The 22,623-nt window shown below is 35.0% G+C and overlaps 1 protein-coding gene across 1 annotated transcript in view; it reads right to left on the minus strand.

Moving 5' to 3' along the window:
* Nucleotides 1-22,144, minus strand: part of LOC138697008 (uncharacterized) — a 68,582-nt gene extending 46,438 nt beyond the window's left edge. The window contains exons 1-5 of the mRNA XM_069822599.1: nt 21,991-22,144; nt 15,534-15,959; nt 11,961-12,122; nt 7,029-7,225; nt 927-1,116 (exon numbers count right to left, since the gene is read on the minus strand). Coding sequence (XP_069678700.1) covers nt 927-1,116; nt 7,029-7,225; nt 11,961-12,122; nt 15,534-15,927 — 943 coding nt within the window. The 5' untranslated portion in view covers nt 15,928-15,959; nt 21,991-22,144. The remainder of the gene's footprint in view (nt 1-926; nt 1,117-7,028; nt 7,226-11,960; nt 12,123-15,533; nt 15,960-21,990) is intronic.
* Nucleotides 22,145-22,623: the final 479 nt, after the last annotated feature.

The raw sequence follows: 22,623 nt of genomic DNA on the forward strand, positions 1-22,623 counted from the left end.
AATATGATGTACATAGAGAGTTATATGGCATTAACATTGATAGTCATTGTCCAGTAATGAACGGAAAATCAGAGTTCAGCTTTGAGCACTAAGCATTTCAAACTTTCAATTGCTTCTCCTGAAAAATGTATTCCAAATGACATCCATCATTCTTGCAGTGGACTCTTCAAATATAAATGACACTCGAGGGCACGTAGCACATATGGGTGAATCCAGAAATGCGTATAAAGTGTTAATTGGAAGACCTGAGGGAGAAAGACTTTTGAGGATGCCGAGATGTAGATGGGAGGATAATTGTTTAGTCAACTGTCCGAAGACAGGTCTGAACCTCACAAGTGATACCAAGAAGACACCGCTTATGAGGCAACTAGACCAGGAGATAATGGGGTAGGTTGGCCAGTTCCTTTCCCCCCTCCATTATATACATGACAGACTAGCTACATATTACACTAGTCAGACTTCAGATGTATAGAAACAATTGTTCTTCCTCTGATACATATCGTCAATATAGATGTACTGCCTGAATAGATGTACATATCAGCTAGAATCTCAGTCAGAGGATGGGAGGATAATATTAAACTGGATTTAAGAGATTTGGGATATGATGGTAGGGACTGAATTAATCTTGCTCAAGATAGGGACTGTTGGAGGACTTATGTGAGGGCGGCAATGAATCTCCGGGTTGTCTAAAAGCCATTTGTAAGTAAGTAAGTAAGTAAGTAATAATAATAATAATAATAATAAAGTAATAATAATAATAATAATAATAATAATAACAATATATAATGCCATCGTACACAAAAACTGTGCATACGAAATGCGTTTATAATGTTATACAGTTGTATTCGTCCAACGAGAAAACTCGCTTCCCATAATGTGGTTGATCATCTGATTAAATGCTTTTATTCTTCGGTTGTAATACTTACGTTTTCTATCATTTTTATGGTGATGGTCCGTAGAGTTTTCGTCGTGTAATGTTCCTTTTTGGGCCTGCATCAACAACTGCAGCATGTCTGGTCTTACGATGCCTTCGCGCTCCCTCGTTGCTATTGTGTCCTTCACCAAATTTCTGAAGAAATTTGCTATGTTTCCAGGAATGAGACTGAATCCCAGAGCCTGAAAGGCACAACACTTATGAGTAGGGACCGGCCTTTTATGTAATATCAAGGTGTGAAATATGTACAGTATATATTTATGTAAGAAAAATAAGCTGAATATGTACCAAAATATGTAAAATCATGAAAATATTTAATATCAATATCTGGCAGGTATAGGAAATGTAAGACTCTCCCGTTGTGATTTCTTAGAGCACCTGACTTTTTTACCGCACACTTGACACATTACTATTTTTCCATCTGTAGTGAAAGTTTGAAATTAAATCACAGCTGAGGTGCTGAGGCGAATGTCACACCGAACCTGTGGACGCTTTGTTTTGTGTGAAGAGAATTATGGAGGACATACCTACTATCCTTTAGACACTTAGAACACAAGTTAGTGTAAAGTGGATTTATGTCTGAATTATGAATTACTTAAATAATGTGTATATTTGAGGTATTTATAGGGGATAGCTTTGTGCCCACCCTGTAGATACTATAAAAACCCCTAACTATGCGGCTCATGTCAGACTTGACACAGGTTTTCCATGGAAGGATTAGGAAGAAGGTGAGTAAGGTTGCAAACTGCATGGGAACGGCTTGTTAAAACGTGTGCAGAACAATTATAGTTCGAGAGAAATCATGTCGTTCTCGTCCCATCCACCGCATGAAGGCAACGCTACTTTCTGAGTGATTTTTACAATATTTGTAGATGTATGAGAAAGGTTGCCTTTTGTTCATTCATATTTACAGTGGGCGGTATGGGGTAAGTGCCTCTATTACTTACTGGAACTAAGGACGTTATGTTTCATCCCGAAATATATCCTTTCTTGGATAGGTAAAAAGGCTTTTTAAATCTGTGCATTTGAAATTGTAAACTTCCCCAGCAGAAGTTTTTTTATTCCTCTTCAGAGAAGTAAAAGTGAATAAAACCCTTAAATATGTAGATTTATGTAATACCAAGTCATAATATGTAATGTTGGGTAAATATGTAAAAATATGTAGTATCAAATTTTAATATATTAATGGTAATTACAAGATTCGCAAATATTTGTTATTTATATACGGTTAGGTTGAAAGGAATATAATGTTTTTACATAAAAATCCGATCCCTAATAATAATACACGTCTTCTTGTCAGAAGTAATATTTTTGACTCAATGTGCTTTGTAAGCAGAAGCGTCCTTACAAATCTATATGAATATATAATACATCAGTTATCAGAAATGGAAATGAGATTATGTTATTGTATCACATAAAGCCTCTTTTAAAGCAGAAGTTTGTCATTTTATTTATTCGTTAATATTATATCTAAGAGCTGATTTACTGTGGTAAGATTTAGGCGAGTTTCCCTAAATTTCAATTTTAGCATGTGGATGTGAACACGTGCCAATAATATTGATTTTTAAAATAGTGGGAATAACTGGATAAGATCATTCATATGAATTTAATATATGTAAAAAGTATTTCTTTATCATGCATTATAAGGAAAGGTATGATTAATATCATACAGCGAATCGTATGTTACGTATATGATATTATAGTAGATGTATTGACAAAAGAGGAATGCTTCGTTTTCTTTTTGGACGGGCAAAGTACACTGCCTCCTGGTTACAACTGTGAGGGAAGAGACATTCACAATAAACTCACTTCTTGCAATAATTATTATTATTAATAATTACTATGTCGAGTTTAAAGTTTGGTTCCGTTAAGGAACTAAATTCTAATACCTCCTCTCTCATATACTATACCGTACTCCTAATACCAGGAGACAAATTCTGTAAGAACTCCCAAGCACACAGTTTTCGGAATTACGGAGACATCTATCAGAACAATAACAAAATGAAAACGATATTATTAGGTGAACCAGGAATGAAAAACTTGAACCCTCAAAATATTATTTTTTTTGTAAGTTGTTTCTATTTATTTTTCCAATTCTACGTTTATACACATACATTATGTACATAATAATACACGCCTTCTTGTCAGAAGTAATATTTTTGACTTAAAGTGCTTTGATTGGAAGCAGAAGCATACTTACAAGTCTTTATGAATATATGATACATGAGTTATTAGAAATGGAAATGAGATTATGTTATTGTATCACATACAGACTCTTTTACAGCTAGAGTTTGCCATTTAATTTATTCGTTAATTATATATTTAAAGGGCTGATTTACTGCGGTAAGATTTAGGCGAGTTCCCTGAATTTCAATTTTAACATGCGGATGTGAACACGTGCCAATGCTATTAATTTTTTAATTAGTGGGAATAACTGGATAAGATCATTTATATGAATTTAATATATGTATCAAGTATTTCGTTGTCATGCATTATTAGGAAAAGTATGATTAATATCATACAGTGAATCATTTGTTACGTATATGGTATTATAGTATAGTAGACGTATTGAAGAAAGAGGAATGCTTCGTTCTCTTTTTGGACGGGCAAAGTACACTGCCTCCTGGTTAGTACTCACAACTGTAAGAGAAAAAGCATTCACGATAAACTCACTTATTTCACTAATTATTATAAAATACAACCCCCCTTCACCAGCCGCTAACAGCTTGTTAGATATTTCTACGTATATAGTTAAAGGAACGAAGATCACTAGAGGGTCCCAGAGAATAAATAATTATAGGAATAATCTAAATGTAGGAATTTAAGAATGGAGATAGATTTCAAAAATGGAAGGATAATCTTGTTAGATAAAACGCCAATGTATATCAGCATTTAAAGTAAGAGGAATTGAGAAATTTATTTTAAAATGTATGTAATAGGTATATTGGACGAATACTGCTATCTACCTTTCTGACAGGGAATCTAGAAAACGGAAGGAATACGTAATCAGTGAAGAGGTATTTGGAGACATTAATTGGTATGCTTGACCTAAACTTTTGTTCTACATGCCTAGAAATGGTATCGATTGCAAAGAACCTAGACTGAGGAAAGATGCATTTGAAGATAGTTTGTGAGCTTTCGATTACAAAGTATGTAGAACCTAAGTTAGTGTCTCCTATCGGGAATACACGATAACTGAAGATGTATTTGTAGGCAATTGGTGTACTCGACCTAAACGTGTATTCTACAACCCTAGAAATGTTATCGATTTCAAACTATGTGGAGTTTAATGTTTGGTTCCGTTAAGAAACTAAATTCTAATAGCTTCTCTCTCATTATACTATACCGTACTCCTATTATCAGGAGACAAATTCTATAGGAACACAATTTTCGGAATTACAGCGACATCTATCAGAACAACAGCAAAATGAAAACGGTAATATAAGTTGAACCAAAAATGAAAAAGTTGAATCCTCAAAATATTATTATTATTTTTTTTTGTAAGTTGTTTCAATTTATTTTTTCCAATTATAATTTTATACACATACCTTATGTACATAATAATACACGCCTGCTTGTCAGAAGTAATATTTTTGAATCAATGTGTTTTGTAAGCCGAAGTGTACTTACAATCTAATACATGAGTTATTAGAAATGGAAATTAGATTATGTTATTGTATCACATACAGACTCTTTTAAATCTGCAGTTTGCCATTTGATTTATCCGTTAATATTATATCTAAAGGCTGATTTACTGTGGTAAGATTTAGGCGAGTTTCCCTAAATTTCAATTTTAGCATGTGGATGTGAACAAGTGCCAATGCTATTAATTTCTAAAATAGTGGGAATAACTGGATAACATCATTTATATGAATTTAATAAATGTATAAAGTATTTCGTTATCATACATTATTAGGAAAAAGTATGACTAATGTCATACAGCGAATCGTATGTTACGTATATTATATTATTGAAGAAAGAGGAATGCTTCTTTCTCTTTTCGGATGGGCCTCCTGATTACTATCCACAAGTGTGAGAGAGGAGGTCTTCACAATAAATCCTCTCATTTCACTAATTATAATAAAAGAAAGCTCCCCCCCCTTTTTAATGACAAATCATCATTACTTCCTCTTAAACCTAATTTATTTTCATTTTTTTCTGCAGAAATTACACTAGAATTGTCCATAAGACAGTCTACTGCACAATTTCAGGAGATGGTAGGTACTCCAAAATTAACCTTTAGTTGCAGGTCTGTCTTAACCAGATTTTGTGACAGTTTGTTTTTGTCATCTGTAAAGATGTGGCCGAGTCAAGTGATAGCTAATTCTTTCATAGCAGGCATTAGTTACTGGAATTGACATTACAAATGATAATAATTTCAGTAATTCACAGCATGTTAGCGATTTAAAAAAGTTACACTCCGTTTTTTGTCCACAGACAGATCATCAGAAGCAATAAATTCGTACACACTTCTTAGGATCGTACTGTACATCTTCATTAGCTGGATATTCAGCTCGTCCACACAGCGCGAATTCTCTGTTCCTGGATATTTCAAATTTCGGCATCCAGAGCAGGAGGAAAATGTTCCCCGAATCAAAAGTCCGCTATACTGGAGAATTACTACGGTAGCTTTGAACCGTGCCGTTACGTTTACCACAAAATTTAACTACATATACAATGTTGCCAACATAAGAACATGATTTTGGTCTGTGGTGTCGTTAGAAGGAGAAATTTGTTTCTTTTTCTCCTACCTCCTTCGTTCTGAACATTATTGAGAGATAGCACCACTGTTAACTCTCATCTATTGCAATGATTTTTCCCTGGACCACCAATTTGCTTGGACTATATTTATACATAGAAGATTAAGACAGATCTTACAAGCGATCTCCAATTACTAACAGTATGGTCATCAAAATTGTGTCTCCATTTTATCTCGAACTAAAACCTCTCTCGCATTTTCCTTTACTTCATCACGGCCAATTGGATTTATCTATTCGGTATCGATGTTTCTAGTCGGTCATGGCCGTTTTGACAGTTTTTGTTTCGTAATATTGATAGACAGTAATATAATTAAAGCGGTGAATAATTTGATGTCCCCTAAAAGTTTTTTTTTTCGTAAAAGGCTAGGTATTTTCTCTAAGCCACAAATAAAACTGCAACGCGGTCATAATTATGCACTTAATGCTTTGGCGAACATTAACCGGAAATTTACTTTCCGTTATTTGAATGATATTCCGTGAACCGCACCTTTTTCCTCTTTATTTCGTTGTCATAACCTACTTTAGGATCTTACTACATAAGCATTTTCTTTGAGTGCATTCAAAACATCGTCGTTGTACTGGATAAATCTTGCACTTGACTAATAGAGTGATTTATTTAAGAATATAGTCGCGAATTTTACTACCACCATTTCGATTATCTTCTGACACGGCTCGGTACGGCCCGGTGACTAGTGGCCAACGAGTAACGTCGACTATCGACATTGCTCTGCCGTGGGTATTATCCAGTTGTTCCCAAAAGTCATTTTCCTGGAGACTGTCCAGGTGAAACCTACCTCTAACCGCCTTCAAAGTTTCAATAGGTGAGCAAAGTATAGAGGGCTGTGAGAAAACTGTCGAGGTAGGTGAATCAAGGAAAGGGAGTGAGCGGCAATGGAGGAAGAACTTTAGCTCGGTACTTCAACTCTCCCATCCCAACTGATCTGTCACAGCGGTGACGTGTATTATGCAAATCTAACTTTCAGGTAAAGCTCCGTCAATGCTCGTCACTGTTCGTTAACAGAAAACCACAATTTAAGCCACAGAGAGTTTGTGTGCACTCAGTGTTGGTTGCTTGACGGTTGTCAGCCCACTTTGAGGTCTATGGATATAAAGGGAGAAATTGAGTCGGGTTCTGGTAGAGTTCCTGGGTAGCTCAGTTGGTAAGAGCATTGGTGAGTTTAGCCAAAGGTCCGGGGTTCAATACCCGGCCCAGGAACAATTTTTCCCTTGAAATTATTCAAATCAGCTTTACAGGGAGCTTTATCTGAAAGCTAGATTTGCATATAATGTTGTTAAGATTTGACTTTATTGAAATATATTGAAAATTAACTCACCTGCAGCAACTTTGGGATCAGTAAGAAGATGAATAATTTAGCTTGTTCGAAATTGCTTGCTTCTTGACCCATCTTATAGAACTCGTTATTCGGTTGTTTTAAGGAGTCCACACTTAGTCCAAATGCTGCCGTGGCAATGACATCATTTGTGTATCTGGTGTACAAATCTTTGAGGTTTAGAGTTAGCAATGCGCCCTCTGCACAGAGTAAAATAAAACATATTAGCAATTCTTTAAGCCTTTAAAAGATCGTTTGGAAATAAACTTAACATAATCTTTTACAATTCATTTTGTTTTCAGATAAATCTAGTTTAATATAATAAAAGATTCAAGTTCAATCTATAAGATTTATCTATTTTAAAAATAAAAAAAATAGATAAATCTTATAGATTGAAATTGAATCTTTTATACATCTTGATTACGAAACTTTTAACACTGTATCACTTCGGAATATGTATGATAAGACTTTCTTGTGTTAAATTCTAACGTACCTTGTTTACATGTTTCGACTTGGAAATACTACATAATCAACCAAAAAGCCAGAAACTAAACACACTAGAACAATATGAAATATACAGACACACGAAAAAACACCCCAACGAAATTCTCAACACACAACTCAATTTCAAAACACACACACTCTTTGACTCTACACTATACCACACGAACGCACCCTCACAGGAACCAGAACAAGAGGCGCCAAGACCAACAACAAGGTATGTTAGAATTTAACACAAGAAGGTCTTATCATACATATTTTGAATCTTTTATTATATTACCATAATCTTGCTGCATGTACAACTATTGTGTTTACAGTACGAATATCCTGATTGTAAGAAGAATTTCAGATAATGAATGACGAATTTTGGGACTTTATGATAGTTATTATTATTATTATTGTTATTATTATTATTATTATTATTATTATTATTATTATTATTATTAAGAATATATTCATAACGTCGCAGTTCCTCTTAATAAATCCAGTAACCGTGTCTAGCAAAAAAAAAAAAAACAAAACAAAACAAAAAGCAGGGGATTCACATAAATCCGATGATTTTTATTGTTTATAGTCAGTCATCCAGTGACGTCGTGACATTTTTGTCAGTATCCGGTTATATGCAGATAAAGCTATTTGCGTATTGGATAACTATATGGCCATCTAATCCAGAGTTTATACTTATTTACACATTTAATTTCCAGAAACGAACGGCACAGGCTGATACGGATGATATGGGAAGAGAATACGTCTGTATACGAAGATATTAATTGTACCTGCTAAGTTATTTCATAAATATAATTACTCTTACAATATCCACTTTTATATTCCTTCTTCTATTGCACATATTTTATCATTTTATAATGTGACATTTTATATTAGCAAATATTTTTAATTCGTATGTTTTAACGTAATATTTGATCACATATTTATATTATCAATATACAGTACAATAAGGCCATAAGGGCCATATATCGTCTGGGAACCCACAATTTTTTTAATTAATCGTATGGGGAAAAGAAAATTTTGCCTGTACGGAGCCATACGGCATATGGGTGCCTATGTTTTGTACACGAAGGTCTGTACAGATCTAAGATCATCTTTTGCTGTTCCTAATGTATTTTACTTGATGTTCATAAACAAACGTTGTCCACCTCTGCAGCACTGGAATTCAGACTTATACAAAATAATGGTTGAAAAACAAGAAGTGCTACAAATACACTCTCCAAGATTCATCGACACAAGTGTGCATCTACGGTGGGGCTACATGGTGTATTCTTTAAATCAAGCTTGTTTTACAATTAAAATGTAAAGCAAAACAATTTCTTTACTTCTTTAATATAAAAAATCATTAAATGACAGTCGGAGAGATAGAGAGAGGAAAGTAAAATATATTTCAAGGGAGAAAACAAGAGGTGGGGAGTATGGCCAATAGAAAAATTACCATGACAACACTGAGTACAATCATAACTTGCATCCAGATATTTTAACTCTAACTTATCAATGTATTCATAAAGAAAAAAATAAACTATTGGATCTGAAGATGACACTGCGAAGCCGAAAACGTTTATCAAATGTAACTAATACCACTATGCAATCAAATAAAATTTTGTACACGATAAGGTTGGGCGGCCATAACGTAATTTATCTACATTATTAGATAACGCTTGTCACTGACATTCCAGTACTGTACATTAGGTAGCATTCAACTGATGACAGCAAGCATACAATTCGGCATGCGTAGGTCCTAGCATTTAACGGAGACTTCTTGAACTTTATGTTAAGTTAAAATCGTGTATTTAAACAAAGATATGTCGGCCAAAAATTAAATAAAGATTAATATTTCGGGTCCAAGAATAAATTATATGAGTGTTATTCTGAATTATACTTGGACCATTCAGTAGCTAAAGAGACAAACGACTACCTAATAATAATAATAATAATAATAATAATAATAATAATAATAATAATAATAACAATAATAATAATAATAATAATAATAATAATAATAATAATAATAATAATCCGTGGTGCTATAGACCTTTAAGGGCCCAGACCGACTAGCCAGCTGCTGGCCTCACGCCCACATGCCGAAGCAGAAGTGGACGATCTTCGAACCAGAATGGAAGTACCGTGTGGTTAGCATGAGAGCTACTCTGATGAAGTATTATAAATCTAATGTTGAATATCGAAAATGAAAAAAAAAAGAAAATGTTGAAATAATGGCAATGATGATAATGCTAATTTAAAATTAACGTTAGCTGTAGATGTAAAAATAAACATGCGAAAAAGAACGTAATGAGGGAACTGTTTACGCCCTCATGTCGAAACTTCTCTTCAAGTCCGCACACCATTAGATCTTCCCAGCAGACAGACGAATACAAAAATCAGCTGCCCTTACTAATTGTAAGTTTGCAAAGATTGAATGAAATATTATTTTAAAATAGAGCAGACCCGCTTTGAGTAGATAGTGCTTACTCAGCTGGCGAAGTGTGTTGAGTCTTCAAGGTCTTCCCACATGTTAAGGTGCGTACACACTTAGCGAATGAACGACAAACGAATGCATTCGCCGATTGAAATCGGAACGTGTGGACGACGCAGCAAAGGCAAACCGATCGTTTTAATTGCCTTCGGTAGTGATCCGTCGCTTGTTGGTACATCACAAGAAGTTTGCATTCGTTTTGGACGGGATTTGCCACTTGTTTGGAATTCGTAGCAGAACGCAGCGGTTAATTTAATTTCACCAACAGGATGTCGAAACCGGAGTGGACTGAAGAAGATGTCATCAAACTTATTGATGTATATAGGAAGCAGAAAATTTTATGGCCCTATTTTGCACAGTAATATTTCGAAGTCTCTTTCTGAAATGCGATAGAAGTTGTGAAACTGTCCCGATTTCAATTCGACGTAAATCATGAAGCAAGTCAGTGTCTTATATCGATTGCGACTTTCGTAGAGTGGCGTCTGCCACCATTGCCTTTTGGTTTTTTTAACTTTCTTTTTATTAAACTGCCTATAATAATAACGGCTACACTTGCTATAATTATATCTTCGTCTGCTATTACTGCGGATAATCGGCGAACGCGAATGTTCTTTGACCATTTGCTGATGGTTTGTATGTTGCTCCGAACAGCGAACAAACAACGAAGTTTTGCTTCATCATTCGTTCGTTGTTCGTTCGCTACGTGTGTACGCATCTTTACTTAAGTGCATAGGGTGGTATCACAACTACTCTCTCCAATAACAGTTTCTTGTTATTTCAATATTTCAAGTAAGTTTTCATAACCTTATACTCAGTATGGGCATCAGTTTTCTACATCTGTTAATGGAGATCGAAGCACAGTCTAGTATATACAGTCGCGAAGCTCAATATGTAGTAAATATGCAAACATTATATAGTTGCTCACCACTAGGATCGCTAATATCGCCTCATTACAGGCAATGTAAAATAGTACCGTTACAGTCTATTGTTTCTAGCACCCTCAAAATTCAAGTTTCGTGACTGTATATAGTAGACTGTGATCTAACTATATGTACAGTTTACGGGAAGGTTCTCACATATCCTCATTAACAGTATCCTTGTAAAATATTACTAGGTTCAAAAAGTTCCCGGAATTTTACTACCATTTTTCGTATTAATATATAACAAGGTATATTATACATTTGTTTTGTTGGTAACATTCATGATGTCATTTCCTTAAAGTTTGTTGATAATGGCGATTGTTGGTTTTGAGTTGTAGGCAATTGTTTATCATTATGTTTTGTTTGTTCGTCGCATTTGGAATTATGTCCACAGAGCAACGTACAAACATCAAGTTCTGTGTTTTGTTACACAAAACTCCTGCAGAGACATTAAGATTGTTGGAAGAAGCATATGGCGAAGCAGCAATGAAAAAAACAGAAGTGTATGACTGGCATAAACGCTTTTCTGGTGGCCGCGATAGCATCAAAGATGACGTACGCAGCGGCCGACCAACAACTGTAACAAATGAAGCAATCGCTCAGCGTGTGCGTAACATAACTGCTTTGGATCACCCACCATACTCTCCTGATCTCTCACCACCTGATTACTTTCTGTTTCCCCGTCTGAAAAGTCATCTGAAAGGACGGAGATTCAATGCTGAAGAGGTTATCGCAAACGCGACGAGAGCACTAAGACGGGTTTCACGAAATGGCTTCCAGGCCTGCTTCCAGGAACTCTACACGCGTTGGCAAAAGTGTGTTGTTGCGGAAGGCAACTATTTTGAAGGGAGTGCTGTAGAATAGTGTTTAAGGTACGTTGTTTCTATGATACTAGCAAATTCCGGGAACTTTTTGAACCTAGTAGTACAGATGTATCCGATGCTAAGTCATTAAGTCCTAGATTTTGCTAAGCAGTAGTAAACTAATTTAGTCTTCTTGAATATTTTCAACAGATAATAAAATTTATGTTACCTTTTTGGACAAAGGATCCATTTTCGGGAGGTTTTTCATAGCAGTGTTCCAAGAAATCAACCAACTGTTTGCTGCACTCTGATACCAGCACGAACATTGTCTTCATCTTGCTGGATGTGAAAGCAGGAGTCAATGTTGACCGCATTTCTCTCCAGGTACGACCTGTTGCAACAAAACAAATTGCAATAACATTCTGATTCGAGATTTAAACATAATTTACACCGATAAATACTACTCGCGTTAAATCCTTTGATGTTATATTATGGGTCTATCTGTAAAAAAACAAAGTAGGCTATGTCGGTATAGGATCATCTCAGAAGAAGTGTTAAAGAAATCATAAATTTCTCTTTACTCAGAGTTGTTCGTATTATGAATATTGTCCCTCTTCATGAATTTGAATGTAATGGGATATATGTTTGCTTATATAAAGTTTTCATGGTGACTCAGTGTTGTCAGATTTAGTAAAGAAATTTTCCCGTTATACACTTAAAAATTCCCCGCCGTATAGGGTAAAGATGCCTAATTCCGTGATACCCCTAATCCCGTGATAAAATTTCAATTGACTGCCATGGAGTTGTGATCTCTGACTTTTAAGTTTTTGAAATGCCTAACAGATGCCAGGAGATGTCTTCTTTTCAATTCTATTGACTACCCGCCTTTTGAATTGAAGCAGTCGACTGCAGAAGCTTTTGTTCAGTGAAAGGTGGTTGACCAGGAAGTTTTTCTTTCTCTTGTTACGGCTCCTGAAGAAACATTTTATATTTGAGGTAAGAATTAATATACCATTATACAAATGATATATTACTGTAGATTAAAGTCAGCTGAATCAATGTGTATGATTATTTAAATATTGTTAGACAATAACAATGCTACAGGAGCTTTCCCATTTTCGGGTTTATTTTCATATTTCTCCTTCCTGGCTCACTCGACCAGTGATGCCAACGCTAAATTTGGGAAAATTAATGTCTATGAAAGAACATAGTTCATGGAAATAATAATGGAAATAAGTTATAGAAAACATCAATTATGATTATAATAAAATAATCAGGCATATATTTAACTTAATTACTGCTGTTGTTATGAATATAAATAATGAGAAATAATTGTGTTATAATTCAATTTATTCAAATTTAATTTTGTATTGAATTTAAATTTCAGTTTCTTTTGTTTATAATATATTAGTATGCAATATGTATTCCTGTAGTTACACAAGTATTTTCTATGAAATTTGTCACTTAGGCCCTTTTCCGTGTTGTAATTTCTTCCTTAATTCATATTAAAATAATATACCATGACTTTAAAGTGTTTTTCCAAATACACGTTTGTTTTCTGACCAGTTAGTGAGGATTATTTTAGTATCACTCAGGAATTAGGAAAACACTATCACGGAATTTGGATCCCTGTCACGGATTTAGCAGCCACTGTATCAGGGGCGAATGCTGGTCACGAAAGTTAGGCTTGCTCTTTTATTGATGGGGGAAGATGGGAGGATATAATTCATCTGGCTTGCAGACTTTTCGTGTCTTGTAATAGACAATGTTAAAGTATTTAAACTGTCAAAGCCACTTTTACACCATACACCGTTATCTGTAGAAAATAACAAACACGGCCAACAAAACAGTTTATTCAGTTTTTTCGATCCTGCCAACCAATGCGTATTGTTGTATTGAGATGCACTGAACGAGCGCACATATTCTCTATTTTTCTTCTTATGCTTTCTTTTTAAACCTGGGATCCCTGAACATGGTCTGCCGTTCTTTATAATGTCGGTCTTCTCTTGAATAGTCCTCCGGGAAAATGGATTTGATAATAAAGTTTCAATAACACACATTTCCGAACTCATTGCAACACTTCATATTAACGTTTAAGAATTAATAATACATGCAGCAACTAACATATGCATTCCGCTCATAAAATTACATTACACTCGCAAATCACAGCACATTCGCTGGTAAAAACTGCTGCTAATCAGTGTTGCCAACTCGATTCTTAAACATCCGCTGTGAAGTTTTGCAGAAACCGCTAAATTGCTATATTGTCAATGTAAAATTATATTATTTTGCCGCTGTGAGTGCTAAAAATACCCGCTAAATCCCTAGATCAGCAATACAAGTTTCATAAATTTTACCCGCTAAACTAACGCCGAAAAACGCTAGATCTAGCGGGAAGACCGCTGAATTGGCGGCAACACTGCTGCTATCTGTGTAACGTTAATTATAGTCTCTGGTGTAGCTCTCGGACCAGAGCTTCATACAGCATATAACAGAAGCATGTGCGACTGGGACGGATTAGGAAGAAGGCACTTGCGCGCGCATCATATTCTCGCTGTTTCTACGTCTTTCCTGTAGCTCCGAGAAACGAGCAAGCGTTGCGATCTTGCGGTGCGCAACCTGCGGATGGTATTATGCCTAGACATTATTACAAAAATCAAAAGAAATTTTAATGTACGTAATCCCATTTTGAGAAATACACATTCTACGAAAATATTGGGCTTGCGCAGCAAGCATAACATGCCCAGAGAAATCGCCCCTGCACTGTATAACAATGAAGAATAATATAGGCATATTATATATCAAACTTGTGAAACTGTTGACACTGAATGTTGTAAAACCTGTAGCTAAAGGTCCAAATAACGTCATTTAGATGTTATTTGAAAATGTTTAATACAATTTTGGCATAAATATAGACTTTATTAAATATGTTACGGAATTAGGCAACCTTACCCTATAGGCCTATCTACGAAAGTTTTTCACTCCTTTTCAATTAAGAAAAAAAAAATTGAACACAGAATAATTCTAAAGTAAAGGACTTTGAAGATATAAACATATACCGATTTTCTCTAGTCACTTATGTTATTATATTCTGCTAGGTAATGCTATGATTCAGTTATTCATGTAGTAACAATCTGGTAATTAATCTTACAATATTTCTAAATTGTATTGAAAAATTCGTACCACCAATCTAATGACTCATTCTTAAAATAGCGTATAAGAAAATGCGCCAAGTTAATCGTTTTCATTCAACAAACTATTGCCTGAAATTAGTAAATTAAATAAAAGTACATTATATTTTAATTGCTGCGTGCTTCAGGTCTTCAACATCCACATCTATACCGTTAATAATGAGAAATACTTGAAAATTGTGTTTTCATATTTCTTATTAATAGCGTATTTTTTAATAAATCACGAAATACAGTATCAGCATGCGCTTATTATTTCAATTAATATTTCTCGTCTTTAAGAAAAAGTTCCCTTTTCCCATTAGAGATATGAATTTCCCTTTTTTTTTTTGGAAAATTTCCCTACATCTGACAACACTGATAGTGACTGAGATGATTTTTTTTTGTGCTAGTCAAACATAACGAATAAATCGAGCAGATAATTCAACGAGTTCTTTAGAATGAAATTTGTAGTAGTTTGAAGACAGATTGTGAGCTTGATGACGATCTCAATTACAAATTATTTTGTTTTACATTTTGTGTAAATTTGATGGCTTTTGTTCATAAATTATAGTTCCTGGAAAATAAGTTCACATAGACAGAGATAAACAGAGAAAAACAAACAGGTGACTCACCGTTGAGACTGAAGAGACCTTTCTTCCAGACTGGATCTCCGACCTCAAAGACAACAGGGCGGTGGTCCGTGAAATGCTCGAAGTCCTTCACAGTGACCGTTTTGATGAGCTCAGGATCGGTTATCATTATCATGGGCGACCGAAATATGAAAACGGCGGCATAGGGATGGTTCTTGATCTCGTTGTAGAACTGTAACGTTGTTTCCGCAAAAGACTGCGAATTTCGCATTGCGGACCACATATTTCCAATGAATGGTAGAGGTTTAATGTGAGGAATTCCCGGCTTAACGAAGCGCCAATAGGTGCTCATACCCAAAAAGTACAAAAGCACTCCCAGGCTGAGTAGAAGAAGGGCCCAGTCCGTGAAGGACCACGTCCATTCCAGTAACGCCATTTTGCTTGCGTAATAATGTCTTGTCAGTTTACCTGAAAATATTAAAAAAACGAATATAGTTAGTAATGTTTAGGAATAAAATAATGTTGTGGGATTGTTGTAAGATTAATAGATAAAAAATATTTAACCGAATAATCGAGTCGATTAAAATTAATCGGTTGTAGTTGATATTAATTACTATTTTGTTATTACAAACTCATACTAAAAATTCCGACAGTATTTCTCTCCCCGAAATTTCTTACTTAAAAGCACAATAGTACTGTTATTTTCTAACTGTAAATCAGGTAGCGTAGGGAAGATCTTTGCACAAACACTTCAGAAAGAGATGGAGATATGAGGACAGTGATCTAGTCTACCTCTGTTGAAAGTTGAAACACAACACGAAACCCTTATTTTTATGGTTTTCCAAGAAAACTTCAACCTTGTCAGCTCATCTTCCTAGCATATGAAATACATACTTTTCTGGGATTCGTCCCTCTCATCCCTTATAAAATAGCCATGTCTACACTGTGTGAGAGCGTAACTACCTTCTTCTCTTTCTAAAATCTGTTAATTCCATTACAATAGGGGCCAATCTTCTGTTTCGACCACCGTACTTTTGCAGTTTCTGTACTGAGATTGTACATGAAGGTTGTGTGTTTAGTTTGACGAAGGAAAAAAAATCAGTTTTCTGTGGTTTGTGAAAAGTCTATCGAATAATCGGTTAAATTCAAATAGTTAATCGATTAAACATTTTGATCGATCAACAGCACTAGAATAAACTAGTTTCCTTCCTTTCCGCTGGCCACTTATTCACCTATTATTCCATTCATCGATAAATATATTTTTATTACGTCAAATATGGGAGTGGAAAAAACATGATGCAATTCGTGGCTTAAGGGGAGTCTGTACTTCTATATCTTACAAAGTTAAATTCCTCAATTTTGGGTACATTTTTCTCAGAAATTATTATTATTATATATATATATATATATATATATATATATATATATATATATATATATATATATATATGTAGACAAAAATAGGGCATATGTAACATACTTTTATGTATACAACCGTTTAAATTTCAATAAATTTAAAATTCAATTGAGCTGTTGGAAAAAAAAAAGATTTATTGGTATCATTTTTTGCATTAAGAATGATTGCAAATTATTATTATTTTTGCTGAAGATAGAAATAAACTTAATTGTTTTAACGTACTGCGTAAAATGCCATCACATTGATATTGTACATTAATTTCAGTCTTCTAGGTACAATATTTTCTGAGAAAAGTGTACCAATAACACCAAAAAATAAGAATGTGTGGAAAAATGGTGTCAAAGTTTTCATATCTTGCAATGTTAATTTTCTCAAAATTGGGTGCAATTTTTTTTAGAAGTGATAAAAGATACAAATGTAGAAAAAATGCCGCCCTCACATAAGCCCGCCATCGGTCCCTATCCTGAGCAAGATTAATCCAGTCTCTATCATCATATCCCACCTCCCTCAAATCCATTTTAATATTATCCTCCCTTCTACGTCTCGGTCTCCCCAAAGATCTTTTTCCCTCCAGCCTCCCAACTAATACCCTATAGCCTATGCATTTCTGGATTCGCCCATATGCGCTACATGCCCTGCCTATCTCAAACGTCTGGACTTTGATGTGGTCGTGCCAGAGAATCAGTTCCATTCCGAGGCTTATTTTATGGTTTCGTAACAAGCTGTTTTTTACGGTGATGGGTTGTCAGACCTTCGCCCAACCCCCAAGCTGGAGGACCACCCCTTATCGGCTGTCCACGACTGGTTATTCAATATATTCGCAGCTACCCTCCACATCTGGAGGTCATCTCCTCTATCCGCAATCTGAGAACGCGCCTGCTAAATAAATTTAAAATTCCACTGAGCGGTTGGCAAGAAAAAAATGTTCATTCATAACATTTCTGCATTACAAATTACTACAATATTTTTGCTGAAGATAGGGCTAAAAGCTGACAATTAGAATAAGTAAAATCATATTATCATTTTACCCATATTAAACTACCGAAAAACGATGAAAACCAAAATTTCATTTTTTCTTGTCAAAATTCGGTGTACAGACTCTCCTTAAATATTATAATGTAAGGTGGGTGCTTCTGTTATGGCCATGTTCCTAATATGGTCACCCCCCTATTGTGAGTTAGTTAACCAAAAAAATCCACTAAATTGCAGCAGCATCCAGTGAAAGGGCATCCTGGTATGTCACTTGATCGTTTTCCATCCAGTCAGGTTGAGTAATATGGCGTCAGTTGCCTGTTTTGCGGTTTTCATGTGACCTCTTCTTATTTTTCTCTAGTAAGTCTCCTTTGTTTTATGCATGTTTTTCAAAGACTTGTTTCATGAAAACCATCATACTCCATTCAGTTTTTAATGTTCTGTTGATTGGTGTTGTAGTTGATGGCGTATCTTTTACGAGTTGTTCATAATCAAACGATTTTCGTGAAAGCTCACCTGCTCCTGATATGGCCATATCAAATGCACCAGGGCCATATCAAGTTCATTTCACTTTTATTTTTTCACCTGACAAATTTACATGCCTTATAGCTGGGTTTACGCAAAAATTTTGTATTTTAAGAAAAACAATTTAATTTTTTTTATGGAAAAACCTGTTTTGACTACACTTTTGAATTATAAAAAAGATTATTATGAGTCATTTTTATTCATTTTACACAAAAATTATTTAATTTTAACACAACTGCGCTATCAAACTGAAAACAATCACGATTTGTAGAACATGGAACAAGGATGGCCATATCATGTGCACATGTTCCTGATATGGCCACTAGGTAGACTTTTGGAATTTGGAACTTTTTGGACAATTAAAGCTATTTTTATGGGGAAAGGAAATTGTTTTAAGAAAGTCCATTAGATTGAGAACGAGTAAGAAAAAAGTGGTTTACCTTTTTTTACAAAATGGCGGCTTGAAAATTCTCAAACCTTAGCATGTCCATATCAGGGACACCTACCTTACTAGTCTCGACTAGTAATGGTTCACTGAACTTGTAAACATTTATATGGTTAAGTACTCTTTGCCCTTGTGGCTGCTCACGAATAGTGAGAAGATTTATAAATTAATTGCAGTCCTCGCTATAGCTTAGGCGCAAACTCGTCCTCGACCAGTAAAATCATATTTTAATAAGTCGATGGTGTTTAGGTAAAGAGAGATTAGTCATATAAATGAGTTAAATGGAAATTAAACATGGGATCCTTATTGCAAATAATTTTCCACACAAATAAGACACATGAAATGCTATTTTTTGTTTTTTGGACATTCACTTGTTGAATTTAACTTGTGTATTCCCTTGGGGAACAAAACTCCATTTGCACAAAACATTTCTTCACCTCCATTATCCGAACACTATCGAATTATTAAAAGGCATTTTGAAACATAGTTACAATAGTGGGGGTGATGCAATACTTAACGAAGCGTAGGAAACGACATGCCTTACCGGCCGGCAACCAAGCTTCCTGTGAAAATTATGCAAGCATCCTCACAAAGTCTCTCGAAACATGCCGACAAGCGCCTGAGGGAACAACATAGGCTAGTCTGATTTGCAAACGGAGTTGGAGCCAACGCAGTATGACTTTGTCGCAAATTGTTAATAAATATTTAAACAATATGAGTTATGAATTTTGTTTGAGGTCATGAATACACGAAGCTCTACCTCCATGCGAACCTTAGACCTGATGCGCCTTCATAGCGTGTAAATTACCTATACCCAATTGTACTTTTAGTTTATTGCCGTTGGCAGTATCGTTAACATGCCCGCCATGACCCCACACTTATCCATATTTGAACCTTTCATTCAGTGACGCCAACTTTTGGAAAATATTGGGTGGGCTGAAATACTTGAATTATAAGTTTGCCTAAATAAATCTTATAAATAATAATTATTATAATAACACGAATTATTGGGTGGGCTCAGGCCCCACGGGCCCATATAAGTTGGCGCCACTGTTTTCATTCATGAACTTTTTTATCCTCATTAAATCAGTCACCCACTCACCTATTTATCTAGTCAACAAATAAATGAGTGAGTGGGTGAATAAAAGAATTAATAAACCAAAATACGTAAATAAAATTAATAAACAAATAAGTATATAGACGAATAAAAAACAAATTAAGAGACAAATTAATAAAGAAAATAAATAGGCTTAAGCTTATGATGTGCCATAGGTAAAATATTTGACTAGTTGTGATGTTTACGATATGCTGGTACTGGGTTAATACAGTAGGGTAAAGTTGCCAATTTCCGTGATACCCCTAATCCCGTGATACTTTTTAAAAATTGAATGTCAGTCAAAGTGCATCTTTCTCCTACTTTTCAGACATCGGTGAACTTCCTAGCAAGATACCCAACCCCGTGACATTCAGTGGAAAAACGTATCACGGAATTAGGAATATCACGGAATTAGGCAAATTTCCCCTACATATTGGTACTCGCTAATGGAAAGTAAGACACGAATAATCATAAATGCCATAAAGAACGTTAATTATAAAATGTTTGACAATGTAATTTAATATTTTTAGATAGTCCTAATTATAACATTTTAAATATTTTTAATTATAAAACAGTGCTCATTATTACTTGAAGTTGACTGTAGTATGGCGAAAACGTTTGTAAATTGAATTGATATAACATAGGGCTAGAATAAGTTATTTGGCGGAAATTGGTTGTATCACTAGGCACATCATGCAAAATAAAGATTACACATTACTACTTATCGGAAATAAAGCTTAAAATAAATTGTAAAATACATATAAGTAGTTGAAACATCATTTACTCACTTAAATTAAAAGAGACGCTGAAATTGTCCAACTTCGAAAGATTTACTTGTCGCACCTACAGGTATTTAAACTGTAGAGTATCACTCGCTGCAGTTCACGTTGAGAATTAGAAACGATGTTTACCCGGGTGCTATTTTTCTCTTCTTCCAGTGTATGGGGATTATTTTTTTACAATTATTTATTCACGTTTCACGACTTGAAACGTTATCACGAGTCACCTGGGATCTTTTCTGACCCACACTTGAATAGGGTAAGCACAACTATCTGTGACAGAAGTAGCCTACGCCGAGGTCTGTGACAGTTGGCAGTAGTGATTCCATAACATTTCTCGTGTCCTTACTCCAATTAAAATTTCACCTCTTTCCTGATATCGTCGCGTAAATACACTGATCGAATTTAACACAAACGCTCGCTATGCAAAAGTATAGGCCTATATCTGTGTACAGTTTTATGCTAAAATTTAATAACGATAACTAGAGTACAACTGTGTTGCCACAAAATATACGACACAACTCAAACCCAACTTCCAACAACTGCATCAAGAATTGGGAATTCTTCCACTAGAACAGTACATCCATCCAATGTCAAAATCTTTCTTCAACAAACTTCCTGGTGTTCCTGGAGCTGTGACATATAACATTGGAGCAAGATCTTGTCAGCCATCTCGACTTAAAAGGAAACTCCCTCAAGACATCCTTCTTAGTGATACTGACGACTCTTCATAAATTTAACACAGAAAATCATCATATTTTTATTCACATAAATGTTTAATTAATTATTTTAAATTAATTAGAGGAGCCTTTAGAGCCAACCTCAGCATGATATTCTGAATGTGATATTCCATAATTTAACAGTGGTCTGTATAGCAAGTTTTCTGGTCGACCAATATTAAACATAAAAAAAAAACCAACTTCGGGATCTGTGTAAGTGGTGACAACTCTGGAGTAAACGCACACTCGGTCGATAACCCAGGTTTGCCGCTTTGCTGTTTCTCTACAGCTACACTTAATATTTTACCCGTCTTCAGAGTAGGGAACTACTGTATATTCTAGCTATGGCAACGCGTATCCCTGCAAGACCAACACTATTTTCCTGATATAATTTTGAGTATATTTACGTTTCTTCGTCTCTACTACCCAGCGTACTTCGTCTCTATGGTAAGGGAGCGTTCTTCGGCTGTTATCAATGTGCTACAGAATAATAATATTATGGTAATCACACAGCCTAATGAGTATAAACAACAGGAACTGACTCACCTATCACGTCCGCCGATGTTCTCCCTTCTGCGATCTATCTCCGTCTCCCCACCTCTGTACTAGCTATCTCTCTTTATTGAACAAGAACTGAGCTGACGTCACTAGGCTTGTCCTTCACCAATTTCACATTCAAACGTAAGTTCGGCAGATTGTTTCAACAGCACCGAGAGAACCTGAGTAGAGTAGAGGTGGTAGAGACACGTGAAAGTTCAGCACAGGGGATTCTCAATTCCTTATTTGTGCAAATATTATAAGCAGATACCATTACATCAGATTCAGTCAGGTCGGTATCTCAAACCGCTACAACAAGTCCTCTATTTACATTCATCTAGTACTTAATTTTATTTTTCTTCCTTACTTTCTCCTTCCCCTTTCCTCCTTAAATTCTTTCTTCATTAACTGAATTCTCTTTAGTTTTCTGTTTTTACCATTCTCGTAGCTTTATAGGCCCGTATTTCCTATATTTCCTCTTTATTTCTCTCGTTCTGCCTCCCATCTACATTTATTTGTTTCTTTCTTCTCATCATTACATTTCCATTCTTACTTATTTTATGTCTCCATCCTTTTTTAGTTTGTTTGATCCTTTTTCTTTTTTTTTTTCTTTTTCTATGTCTGTCTCTCATATTTGCTTTA

The sequence above is a fragment of the Periplaneta americana genome, chromosome 3, assembly GCF_040183065.1.
Source record: "Periplaneta americana isolate PAMFEO1 chromosome 3, P.americana_PAMFEO1_priV1, whole genome shotgun sequence".
NCBI lineage: Eukaryota > Metazoa > Arthropoda > Insecta > Blattodea > Blattidae > Periplaneta > Periplaneta americana.